Genomic DNA, 13,399 nt, shown 5'->3' with positions numbered 1-13,399 from the left:
TCCGGATCCGGACCGCGGTCCGCCATTTGGTGATACCTGTTCTAGATGTATCTGTTGGGTCAAAGTCGATTATCCACTTTGTTGGTACGATGCTAATCGCATCTTTGTCTGGTCCATTAGTCCATGAAACAAGGGCATACCGATAGCTGGACATTTTACGTATTTTATCCAAACTTGAGTTGCACATCTACAATTTCAACCGTCCTTTTCCCTCCACGTCCGTTACGTAAACGTCGCCCTGTCCTACTGAACTGTGATTGGCTAGTTACTCGTATCTCTGAAATCTTCCGGTTCCGCGATCCAATCACGGCGCGCTGATCCAGAAATCGCGGGTGCTGCTGTCCCGCTCGACTCGATGCTCACATGTGACACAGATGGAAAAATGGACCGATTGAAGAGGAAATATATTCTCCTGGGTTCAGAAGACACGGAGATTCCAGCAAGAACAAAACGATGGAAATTAAGGTTAGTTTTTTTGCTTCATCATGGCCGAGTAACTTGTGTCGTGATTCTATACTAGCGGTAGGTTACAGATGAGTTTCAGGGTGAGTTCATGGTGACTCGCCAGCTCCATTCAGCTGATTTTCCGACAGGTAGATGAAGGTAGATGGATAGTTTGCATTTTTTATAAATGGGATTGTATGAGGTACTTAAACCTGGCCGTAATCTGAGATCATTTATTTTTTGTTATTTAAGCTTTAACAACTGCTTTGTGTATGTAACTTGAACCTTTTGGCTAAACTCCTTAGACTGATAAAGTGCAGTGAGTGTGTGTGCCATACGATAGATTTGTGCCTAGGGTTGTTCCTGCCTTGCAAACTGGCTATGCACTGGGACCCTAGAAACCGGGAATAAGTGGTTAAGATAATGAATGAATAACGTAGATATATATATATATATATATATATATATATATATATATATATATAATTTTTTTCTTTAATCACAGGAAAGCATTGATAGAGGCCAACAACATTGAGATTCATCAGTCAGTCCAGGACCTGGTGAGTCATGAACTTAAAATATGTTAATATAAAGTTAAACCTTTTCGTAGACCTTTTGGAAGTTACTTGTGCCATTTGACCATTGTGTCAGTAGCCAGCTACTTTGAAAAATATTGAGAAAACACTTTTCATCACTCAGTCTTGCCAGACACCTCTCCTGCAGCAGAAGTATTTATCAATACCTTGAAATATACATAGCTATTGGATTGTGAGTGATCTTGCAATATTAATTTTTAGTCTGGAGACGATGGAAATGTTGTTTTTTGCTAAATCTGGTACACTCTTTACATAGAAAGTGTTTTGGATATGAGAGGTTTGTTCTTGTAATTTTTTTTTTGATAATTAGCCAGCAGCCCATGACAGTCCTGGTGTCTGGAGCCCCCTAAGTGGACAGTCTACACAAAGTCTGTCGGGAACTACAGATGAAGTCAATGTAAGCTTGAACTGCTTTATTTCTTATTTCCAAGATAGTGATGATCCATTTTGATCAATAATACATCAATAATGTCTTCCCTATGTGTTTCTGTGTTTTATTAATATTTCACTGAGTGCACTTAAATATGTTAATTTAGTCAGGACATTGATATTTTTCTCAAATAATTTTTAAATGCCCATTTTTTTGTGTTAGGTTTTGTCTTAAAAATATCTTAAGAGGTAACCCTGTTACATGTTAACTTTGGACACATACAGTTTGGTTAGTAGAATGTATGGGAATTTATTTAGTTATCTGTTTTATAGGTAACTTATGACAATTCTGAAGATTGGTCTCCTCTCAGTAAACAACAGAGTTTGTCAGGAGTGGAAGTCTCTGTAAGGAGTGGAAGTCTCTTTAAGTTCTGTAAATTCCTCTGAATGCGACTCTGACAGTGGCTCTGAAGATGCACACAGTGGTGGTTACGTTAGCGTAAGTGCAATGAGCTTTTCAACTTAAAAAAACAAAACAAAAAAAAGCATAACCACAGATTACGAACCGAATCATTGAAATGTCACGTGAGGTGAATTGGTTGTTACCTTAAACTTAACCAAACTGCTTTATTTATGTAACTTTAACTCTTAATCTCATCTCTAACCGTTAGCCTTTTGACTGCCTGGTTTAACCCCCTTGCACGCAAACTTTACCTTACATTTCCCATCAAGTAAATTCATAATGATCAAAAACATTTGGTCTATATTGTACATGAACGTCAAATTCATATTGTGTATCTACTGTTTGCATCACGCTTACATTAAGTGAAACATTCAAAGTCAAGATGCCTTTTTTTTTTGGCTGCAGCATTATGTCAAATAGAAAATATCTTAAGTCGTGTGCATAATTTCATACACATGTCCCTGTAATTCAGCAGCACCTTGGTACTTTTGGGAACATCGAGATCTCTACTAAAATTTGTGTGCCAGGGTCATCTTTTCATTGTATCATTGTTTTGTAGTCTATGTGGCACATATGTTTTTAATTATTTTTTAGAAAACAGCTGATGAACTCTCTGAAGCTTGGACTCCTATCAGTGGACAGTGCTGTCTTTCAGGAGAGGAAGCATCTGTAGGTATCAGTTATCATGTGTGTACATTATCAAGGTATGCTTTGTTAAAGGCAAAACAAAAGCCTTGTTTTCTTGTATTAATGTGTGCAATGATTTGAAGCTGCATAGTTTGAAAATGATTAAAAATGTCGTCATTGTTCTCACAAAACAGAACTTGATGTGCCATAGTTCTGACCATAACATTGAAAACATCTATGAAGATACTCACAATGCTCAACACACAACTGTAAATATACTATATATGAATGTATTAGTTCATAGATGCTATATATCACAAGCTTTCTGCTTTTTGTTTCTAATTTGGTATTAGTTCTTGTGCATCTCAAAAATCAGATAGTTCCTCTGAAATTATTATACTGGAGGTTACAACAGGTGTACAAAATCAGTTTATTTGTAAAATGTTTGCTGGGATATGTGTAACTATTTTTGGGTCTATGTTTAATACATTTCTATTATTTTATTTGTTATAATCAGAAACTTCTTTTTTTGTTCCTTATTCCAGATCCTGCAGGCTGACTGTGGTGATTCTATGTCCAGGTATCCTACATCCCCACTCTTGTTTGAGGATGAATGTTCTATGGAGTGTGATCTTCACTTCAGTGATCGACCAAATTCGAGCCCATTATCAGAGTCATTAAGTGACTTCAATCCTGATGACTTGGATGACAGTGTCGGTATGAGTATGTTGGAACCAATGCAGTCTTTTATTGAGTCTGACTCTGAATCCATTCTTGGCAGTGGAGAACAATTTTCCCCTGTATATGAAAGCAGTCCTAACGAGTCAGTAAATGAGGGAGAAGATAGTAATGAAAAGTTTCCTCAGTTAAATGAAGAGCCACTTTACACTGGTTCACGACTAACCAAAGCTCAGAGTTTTTTACTTATAATGTCATTTGTTTTAAGACACGCACTCACTGGTGTGGCCCTTTCTGATCTTCTAGATTTGATTAATATCCACTGTCCAGAAAACATAATGTCAACCTCAAAGCATCTGTTCTTAAAAGTGCTTAAGCCAATACAGGGTCACCTACAGTGTCACATATACTGTCCAAACTGTGAGTATTACATCGGTGACAAAGTTAGTGAAGGGCAGTGTACAGTCTGCAGCACAATGTGGGATAAAGACAGTTCACTAAAGAATGGAAACTTCTTCATATACTTACCAATCCAAACACAGTTGGAACATCTTCTTCAAAGACAGGATATTGCATGTTGTCTCAAGTTAGGAAATGACACATTCAGTTCTGAAAATTATGATGACATATGTAGTGGTAAACTCTACCATAATCTGAACAAAGAAGGAGGCCCGCTTGATGGTCCTCATGGATACTCCTTAACACTCAACTGTGATGGTGTGCCTGTGTTTAAATCATCACTGTATAGTATTTGGCCATTACAAGGGATTGTAAACGAGCTTCCTTACCCTGTGCGCAAAGAAAACGTTTTGCTTTTTGGCTTGTGGTTTGGCAGTAAAAAGCCAAATGTTAATACATTTTTAAAACCTTTCACTCTGGAGTGTCAGAAGTTGTCAACTGTGGGCTTTAAGCTAAAAACAAACAGCACTGAGGAACAATGTAGAGTTGTGGCAGCTCTTATGATGTGTGATTCAGTTGCCAGGCCCATACTACAAAACATGACACAGTTTAATGGTCAATATGGGTGCAGCCTCTGTCTACATCCTGGTGAACAAGTTCAAAAGGGAAATGGTACTGTCAGGGCATACCCATACAAAGATGTTCCAAAAAGGGACCACACTTCAACCATAAGAGATGCAAAGGAGGCTCTGCGCACCACAAAATCTGTGAGAGGTGTTAAAGGGCCCACATGTCTTATAAACATCCCACACTTTGACATCATAACTAGTATGCCTCCTGACCATATGCACAATGTACATCTTGGTTTAGTTCGTCAAATGGCAAGCATGTGGCTGGACAGTGAAAACCACGAGAAACCATACTACATTGGTAACCGAGTGAATGAACTTGATGAACAACTCTTACTAATTAAGCCTCCTTGCAATGTGACAAGAGTCCCTCGATCTCTTCAGCAAAGAAGGTTTTCGAAGGCTAGTGAATGGCAGAACTGGTTACTGTTTTATAGTATATTTGTGCTAAAAGGAATTCTGCCCCAGATATTTTATCAACACTGGTTACTTCTTGGCACATTCATGTTCTTACTGTGCAAGGACATCATTACAACAGAGGAGTTAAAAAGATGTGAAAATTTGGTTGTAGATTTTGTCAAACAATTTGAAACACTGTATGGAAAGCAGAATGTGTCATTTAATGTACATTTATGTCTTCATTTACCTGAATCTGTAAAGAATTGGGGGCCTTTGTGGGCACATTCAGGATATATTTTTGAGTCATTTAATGGGGTATTACTAAAAATGTTTCATGGCACTCAGTGTGTTCCTTTACAGATAATGAAAGAATTCACTTATAGACAAGTATTGCCTCTTTTGAGAAATGATGCACTGAGAAATGCAGTGCCTGAATGCATCCAGCTGTATAACCACTTAAGTGGTCAAAAAAGACTGAGGCAGTTTGAAAGAGTAGCAGATCAGGTTCTTACCCTTGGTTTGCATTATTCTCGAAAACTTACTAGTGAAGAGTTACTGGCCATGAGAGAGCAACTTTTAGTCACAGTGGATACAGTCGTGAAAATATTCAGTAGAATTCTAGTCAATGGACAACTGTATTACTCACAAGAATTCACCAGAGTAGTGAAAAGGAACAGCTTCACTGTTTTGCTGGAAAATGGACACATAATCTCTGTTTACTACTACATCATAGTAGAGCAACAAGGCAACAGAAAATGCTTTGCTCTTGGAAGAGAGTATGATAGATCACACAATACATTGATTAATACTGAAAATGTAGTTGGTCTGAAGAGAGTGTTGCGGGTCAGGAAACAGATATTTCATGTGACAATGTTTAAAAGAAAATGCTTGCTAATTGATCTGCCACGATATCCTAGCCTCTATGCATGTATACCGCCAAGATCCAGTGTGGAGGACTGAAAAGTGGGGTGGGGGTGGTGGGGTTTAAATATGCTGATATGCTCAAACGTGTTTGGTTTTGAAAGGTCTGTGTTTGAATTGAATATATACTGTCAATTTTTTCATGTATGGAATGTGTCATTATGCAAACAGTGGAATAACTTGAAAATCAGTTGAGCATTTTGTAAAAGTAAACTCATTGATTCAATAAAACATTCATTGTAAAAATGTAATGCAGTTTTTGCCTTCATTGCAATATATTTTTTTACATGTGTAAATATATAGACATACATGTTCTATGCATATATTGCAGTATATTGAAAAATATAAGCACTTGTTTCCCATATATGAAGTTGTATAATTTAATATATTGAAGTATATTTTCCAGTATATTGCCATATATTTTTGTTTCATAAGGGAGATTCAAGCCTGCTGTTTAGATCACAAACAAGCAGAAACACAAATGCTTCTATCAAATGCTTCTAACACAAATATAGATAGATAGATAGATAGATAGATAGATAGATAGATAGATAGATAGATAGTATAAGAAATGTACAAAGAGCAAGATTCAAGCCTGCTGTTTAGATCACAAACAAGCAGAAACACAAATGCTTCTATCAAATGCTTCTAACACAAATATATATAGATAGATAGATAGATAGATAGATAGATAGATAGAGAGCACATGAATTTGTTTTCCTGTCTTTTCCTCTCCTTTTCCAGCCTGCTGTTTAGATCACAACATTTATCAGTGATGCAGTGATGCAACGCGACCATGCTAATTTTCGCTAGCAATGATATGGGATTTCCTATATAACATTAGCATCAAGCTAATTGCGCCATATAATTTCTTAGCTTTTCAAACGCGGAAACAGAAAGTGTTTGATTACAACAAATATTATATAGTATAGTATATGAAATATACAAAGAGCAAGATTCAAACATTTTTATTTATTTTTATTGTTTGACGGGACTCATTAGAGAAACTGTCGTCTCTACGTGCGATTGAATTGTAACTTTTGAAACACGAGTCTACAAATTTTCTGCCGTTTGTTGTAGGGGTAATGTGAGCCATTTTTTACATTTGCTCCTTGCTAGCTGAGCTACGATGATATATCAGTATAATTTATATTGTTCCTATTAATTCAGGATATTTCCTAGCTATTAAAGTTATCGTAATGTCTTCAAGACAAAGGGCAATAAAAATATGTTTGTTTTAAAAAAAGTTGTCTTGTGTCTCACTTTACCCCAACTCAGGGGTAAACTAAGACAGACCAGAAAAATTAAGGGGGTAAAGTGAACCAGTTGGTAGGATTTCCGGAGGAGATACATATCCAGGTCGACCGGGAACATCTGAGTTAGCTGGCAGTGCAGATCTATGTGGACCACACAGAGTGGATGGATTTGCATCAGCAAGTGGATCGTCTGCAGGGTGTGGACCATCGGGATCATCTGAAGTGGATAGACCAGTGGATGCAGGCTGCTGCTCAGGGTTTGGCCGGTCTAATATCATGGATGGTTCAAACGCTTCCTCAGGGAAAATATCTCTATTATATGGGAAAATCCCAGTGGACTTGAATCCAGAAGTGATATTAAATGTAAATGTAAATATTACGTGGTATCATTGTTGATAAGAAGGCCTTATTCACAATTCCTGCAATCTGGTATATGGAGACTGTTTTGCCAGGGTTAGATCTGATCCACCCATGAACAGCTCGGTTGTATAGGGTCTTAAATGGGCCATACACGGCCACGTCAAGAGTCTGCAAGCGATGGGATGCGTGGGGGTGGAAGGGTGAGCAATACAATACCATTGCTCTTTGCTTTTTCGACTGCCTTGAGTGAGACGTGAGCTTTAAGATTATCAAGAATTAGCAGCATGGGACGGTCAGAAGTGCACTGAGTGTGCTGTATAAGGTGATCAAGGAACTCAGGTCAGGTGTCTTCATTCATCCATCCCAGGTTGTCTTCCTGGTGTACTTTCTTGGCATGACGGATTTTCTGCAATGTTTATGACATTAGAAATAAAACATATGTAATGTAATATTACATTACATATATTTTAGATCTGAGAGATCTAAAATACGTATATATAATGTAATATAGACTAAATATAATTTGTGCCTCATGGTGGGTTAAAGTGAGACAGTGTTTCACTTTACCCCACAGCATTTGTCTCACTTAACCCCACAGCCACCATTTTAGAAAAAACATCATCTCTAGCAATTCAGGCTAATCTTCAACTAGCATCAATCACATGGTTTGATATGTTGAAAGTTCATCAACATGTATGATATAAGTTTTTCTACCTGAATCATTTTACTTTGATAAAATAGTTGATTAACTTAAAAGCAAAAAAAATTACTTTTGCATGCAGAAAACACATTTTTGTGAAAAAAAACAAAACTTAACAGCACCAGCAACAACTTTCTCTTCCTAGTAGTGGGAAATGGGAGGTACTTGACAACATATGGGTCATATGACCACAATAGTGTTCAGTTGCCAGGATACAAGGGGTGTCTCACATTACCCGATGTCTCACATCACCCCGCTCTCCCCTAGTATCGGTAACATACAGTCTGTTTGTAACTTCAACTTTTTCGTGAAGTATCACGTTTGGTGCCTTGTATGAGCTTGGAGGTGAGCCAGCTTGTGCTTTGGCAGGCGTATGAGCTGGGGGTGAGCCGCTTCCACCGCATTACCAAGACAATGGGCGTTAATCCCTTCACAGCAGGGGAGTGGGCTACATGGACCCTACCAAGCCCTGTGAAATTTTTCGCTTCTCTAGGAGCTCTAGTGTTAAGAGTTGCCACTAGGGGGCTGAGATGGCACTGAGAAGACAGACGCGTGCGAACCTTCATTTTAGGTACACATTTCAATTTTATAGATATATAAATATGCACATAAATATGCACAATAATTAGGCATTAAGATAAGCATGGGTTAAATTTTTTTTCTTTTTTTCGTGCAAGAGTGTAATATTCATGCTGCGATTTTCATACTTTAATTTTAAGCTTTGACTTCTGCCTTGTCAGTTATTGTATGTCATTTGGGAGTGAGTCCTCTGCCAGACTTCCTTCAGACGCTCACTTTTCCTCCGGCCATTCATGACTGGTGGTGTTTGGAAGCGCTGTCAGAGAGGGAGGGGCAGATGGAGAATCTGCGCTCAAGCCAGCAGGGTCGGGAGCACGAGCTTTAATACTGACAGATGCAATTATTTTATTAGCATCACAGTGTTTGTGTGCAATATCTAAATACATTTTAAAAACATTGAATTTCATTAATGCAGGATCCATTCCACATATCACCACAGTGTCTTCCCCCATGATACGCTGCACCACCTCACAAACTGCGCTAAGAGGCTTGCCCGGTGGTCCTCCGCCTGAATGTGATTCAGTTAGAATGTATGCAGTATCCAAAATAAATCAGAGAAAACATATGAATAACAAAAGAAAGAAGGAAACAAATTTTTTATAAAGATTATTTATTAACTACGTAAATACGCTGTGTTATTTTACAAAAATCATGACTGCAACATTATTAAGTTAAATGTGAAGGTATTTCAACATTTTCTGAATTTTATCTTGACATTTCTCAGGAAATATTCTTGAACATAAAATCCGATCCAGTGATTGGTTCTTGCAGGGAGTTTTGAAACGACGTCATCCAGGATCAGCTTTGCGGTACAGCCAGGTGTCGTAAATCAGCTCTGAGACTGACACTTACGAATTGCTCCTACACTTCGCTTAAAGTGAGACTGAGAGGCTTGATAACTAACTTTTAGTCTCAGCTTTTAACTAAGAATTATTTTAGACATAAGTCAATTCTTAGCAGCATTCTTAGGAGTAATTCTAAGAAGTTTGATAAATACGGGCCCTGGTCAACATTCCAACCTTATCTGATTGCCCACAGTTTAACACTAGAAGTCCCAGAGAAGGGTCTTTCAACACTTCTACCATTGGAACCCAGAGAAGGGTCGAGAGAGCTGAAGGATTTTAGCTAACACCCTATTATCAGCTGTAAGCAGGCACTTTTGTTTTGTAAATCAGGCCATTACTGGCGCACCACAGGAGGGGGCATGCTTCAGCTCACAACTAATTGTTGTTTTTCATTGAGTTTAGCCATTTAATTTCTAGTTAGTTCTATTCAGTTTATTGTATTTTATAATATAAAGGTTATATATGTATTTAGTTTAGTTTTATGTGAGCAACAAAGCACAAACAATAAATTATTTTTTTATATTTTAAATAGAAAATTAGAAATTTTATAGCCAGGTACATGTGAGTAATGACCAGAAGCATTTGTGTCTAAGTCAGGAGGACTGAAATTTCAGCATGAGAAACATACAAAAGAACAACTGTTATGTTTCCATGCTTTTTTATGTTCCATGCTTTTTATTATTGCCATAAAATTATACAAAAAATACAAGGAATAAAACAATTCCACACATTTACAATAGGCTGCAGTGCAGGGCTGTGCGTGTGAGTGGCATGTCCTTCTTGTGTGACTAGCACTTCAGCAGTCACTCAGCAGTCTGTCAGAACATGCCTGGCACTGCCAGGGTACAGTATTGTACAGTACTGTACAGCTACAGTATTGTGGCTATTCCCACTTTAGTGACCCCATTTTGTTTCTCTTTCACTCAGACAATAAAATATTCCAATACAGTGAGGACATGCACCTAAGACGAAAATTTCAGACCCCTCCATGATTAAAAATTGTCTAAATTGTCTAAAGTGGGGAATAGCCACAATAGTGTAGCTTTCTCCCCAAATGAGGGAGTGGCAGACTGAGTGGATAATTGTATGTGAGTGCTCTGTTGTAGGTACCATGCCTCCACAGACAAAGGAAGGGGGGTGCTCCCCCTAGGTGCATGGCCCACGTCAGGACGGATGTGGAACTACGTCATCAGACGAATCCCCTTTAAAAGGGGGGATCCCCCTTTGTTCGCTCTCTCTACCTGGCTGCTTCAAAGTAGCTACCTAGAGACGAAGAGCGCGCACACCTTCGGGAACAAAGCGGTATTGGTTCTGCACTCGGACCCCGTGCAGCACGCGAGCGACGCAAGAAGTAACTAGTTCGCTACTTTTATTTCTTTTGCGGAGTTCGCTAAAACCCCATCGCTTCAGCTAGCCGACGATTAAGAACTGTTTGAACATTCGCGCGACGGCCGGACCTCCGCGAGTTCATCTTAACGTCGACAGCGATAACTTCCCCGAGACACCACGCAACGGACCACCGAGGGACCGCCGATCGAACGGCCACCGCATCTTCCCCTGGACGGAGCAACGCGATCCAGCGGAACCTTCTCCTCAAAAGCGCACGAAGGAGTCCTCCTCAAGAGGCTACCTGGCCTACTGCGCGGGCCGCGGACTGAACAACTCAAAGTAAGACTGTGCATCTGGGCAGACTTAGAACAATATCTTGTTTTACTGTTTTCTGTGTGCTTAGATCGATGCTTTGTGAACGCTTGTTTGCAGTGGTGTTTATAATCACGTTCATGTTAAACCGTACTCTGTTTAAGGCTTAAAGAGATATTCTGTTCAAAGCTTAAATAGGTATTCTGTTTAATCTTGTTCGGTTATTCACACTGATTCTTTTATTTCATAGTTAATACTTAACTCCTCATATAACTGTTAAACGTGTGTCCCACTATACGCTCGTTGGGGCTGTATAGTGACCGACGATACCGTGTCTTAGTTGGAGGAAATTTGCGTTGTGTTTGTGGCTGTAGTGAGAACTCGGTTTAAGTTTCGCGCCATCGAGTTTCTCTTTGTCTCAAAGATCTCCTCCCCCATACGCACGTACACACGCACGCACGCGCATCCGCGCGCACTCGAATACACATCCACACACACACACCCGCATACACACACACACACACACACACACACACACACACACACACACACACACACACACACACACACACACACTAGCCTACCCTCCTGTCCCCTTTGTTTGCTATGCTTTTATTATTATGCTTTGTGATCAATAAATGTTTTTATGTTTAAATACTGTCGTTTGAGTCGTTGTTTCTCTGTTACAACCTGAAGCCAGAACTATTATTTGAACTGTAACCTTCAGATTTATAGTTTGTTTGTTTGGAGTTGACCACAATTAGTGGCGACCTTAGTTAAATGAGTTTATACAAAATTTGGATAAATTTAACACTGTCTGAACTCCTACCATTTCGTAGGTAATTTTATGAGACTGATTACTAAATAAATTTGGCCAGCACCTACACTGTTGAGAACATTTCAACTTTATTGTATATATTTCTAAACTTACATCATGTCCTCTGTAGCTTCTGCTCTCAGCCAGGCCCTCTGACTGCCTCTCTCACCTTATGCATGTCCCCTGCACAACAATGCAGCTGGGGGATGGATAGACACACTCAGGACCAGCTTACACACTTTTGCATGACATTTTTTGAAGTGGATCAACACAATTAATTTGGTAATTTTTTTCAAAAATTGTTATTTTGAACCCACTTATCTTTTTTAGAAGAAAAACATTACTAACATTACTACATTTCTACCTGAGCTTGCCAAAAGCCAGTGCTGAGGTATTTTGGATCATGAGGCCATCCTTTGTCATGCAGCCACTTCTAGGTAGACGGGGGGATGGGTGATAGTGTGAGCTATGTTGATCCATTGACTCAGATGGAGAAGAAAATACCCTTTCAGAGAAATCTAAACTTTAGCTATTTTGACCAATAATCATGTCACCTTTTGCAGTGAGAAAAAAAAATCCAAAATTAGTACAAAGGAGGCAGACTTGAGATGTTTTGGAATTATAGTTCAAATAATGTCTGTGTCAGTTTTATAATAAAGAGAAAGATGACTGTAGCTACCTACATGTGGATGAAAATTCATGTCACCACACATTTCACTTACTCTGTTGACTGAGAAGCAAGGATAGCAAAGGTTTCCAGTACACAGCAGGCTTTGGAGGGGCCGTGGGCAGGTGGGGTTCCCTGGTCTTTCTCTGCCTGCCTCTGGCGCCTTGCTAATAAGTACATTCCGTACATTTATCCTATGTTGCACTTACATAAACACACACACTCACACACACATACATCAGTCATTTGTGCTGTATGTCTTATTTTCTGCTCTTCATTTAGTAGCAGCAGTTGGTGAATCATTTGAGCTGTTTTTTCTGCTCTTCTGTCTTTTCCCTTTTTACTTTCTCTCCCCCTCTTTTCTCTCCTGTCCTGTATGGTTCACCTAACCCCAATTGTTTTTATCACTATTGTACTGTATTATACAGAATTGTTTTCTTTTGATCCTTACATGAAAACAAAGTTGTCCTCCAAAGGTGAAAGGGTGGAGGTGGGCCAAAAAAAAAGTTTGAAAAGCCCATATGAAGCAATTTTCAAGCCTAGGGTCACAAACGTCACACACAACACATTGTTAGTTTTCAGAGAGTAGTGAAAATCTGTAGTAGTGAAATCTCTTTTGGTAAGATTTCCTAAATTTCCTATTTTTGTTTGCTGGTTATGGCTGTATTTGGAAGAGACACACTGCAAAATCTTGATCTTGATAAGTTAAAATTGCTCAATAATATTATTCTATTTCAAGTAGCTGAGGGATTTTTGTATACATTTATGTAAAAACATTTTTACCTATTAGCAGTTTTTCAAAAGACAAAACTACTTAAAATAAGGTTAAAAATATCAGAGCCATTTTGACTAATCAATATGCCACTTATATGCCATTATAATTCAAATATTATGTTTGTGTCAATTTCACATTATTTCAACCTTTCACAAATCAAATCTCAAACATATGGTTCTGTAGATGAGGAGACTTCTTGCAAGAGATCTTGCACAGTCTCATATGGCAGCCAAG

General features: G+C 38.6%; 1 protein-coding gene and 1 long non-coding RNA gene across 2 annotated transcripts; both read left to right on the top strand.

Annotated features, from left to right (window-relative positions):
- The first annotated feature begins 318 nt into the window (after positions 1 to 318).
- LOC143481778 (uncharacterized) lies at positions 319 to 1,779 on the top strand. Its single transcript, XR_013122072.1, has 4 exons — positions 319 to 465; positions 950 to 1,004; positions 1,351 to 1,437; positions 1,743 to 1,779. It is a non-coding gene; the product is annotated as an uncharacterized LOC143481778 (long non-coding RNA).
- Positions 1,780 to 1,865: 86 nt separating this feature from the next.
- On the top strand, positions 1,866 to 4,968 carry LOC143482340 (uncharacterized). Its single transcript, XM_076980685.1, has 4 exons — positions 1,866 to 1,908; positions 2,467 to 2,541; positions 3,045 to 4,597; positions 4,965 to 4,968. Exons 3-4 carry the CDS (start codon positions 3,072 to 3,074, stop codon positions 4,966 to 4,968), a joined length of 1,530 nt encoding a protein of 509 aa, XP_076836800.1. The 5' UTR covers positions 1,866 to 1,908; positions 2,467 to 2,541; positions 3,045 to 3,071.
- Positions 4,969 to 13,399: the final 8,431 nt, after the last annotated feature.

Source organism: Brachyhypopomus gauderio, chromosome 18 (genome assembly GCF_052324685.1).
Source record: "Brachyhypopomus gauderio isolate BG-103 chromosome 18, BGAUD_0.2, whole genome shotgun sequence".
Classification (NCBI taxonomy): domain Eukaryota; kingdom Metazoa; phylum Chordata; class Actinopteri; order Gymnotiformes; family Hypopomidae; genus Brachyhypopomus; species Brachyhypopomus gauderio.
Note: the sequence above shows the minus strand (reverse complement) of the source record. Positions and strands in the feature narration are given on the sequence as shown.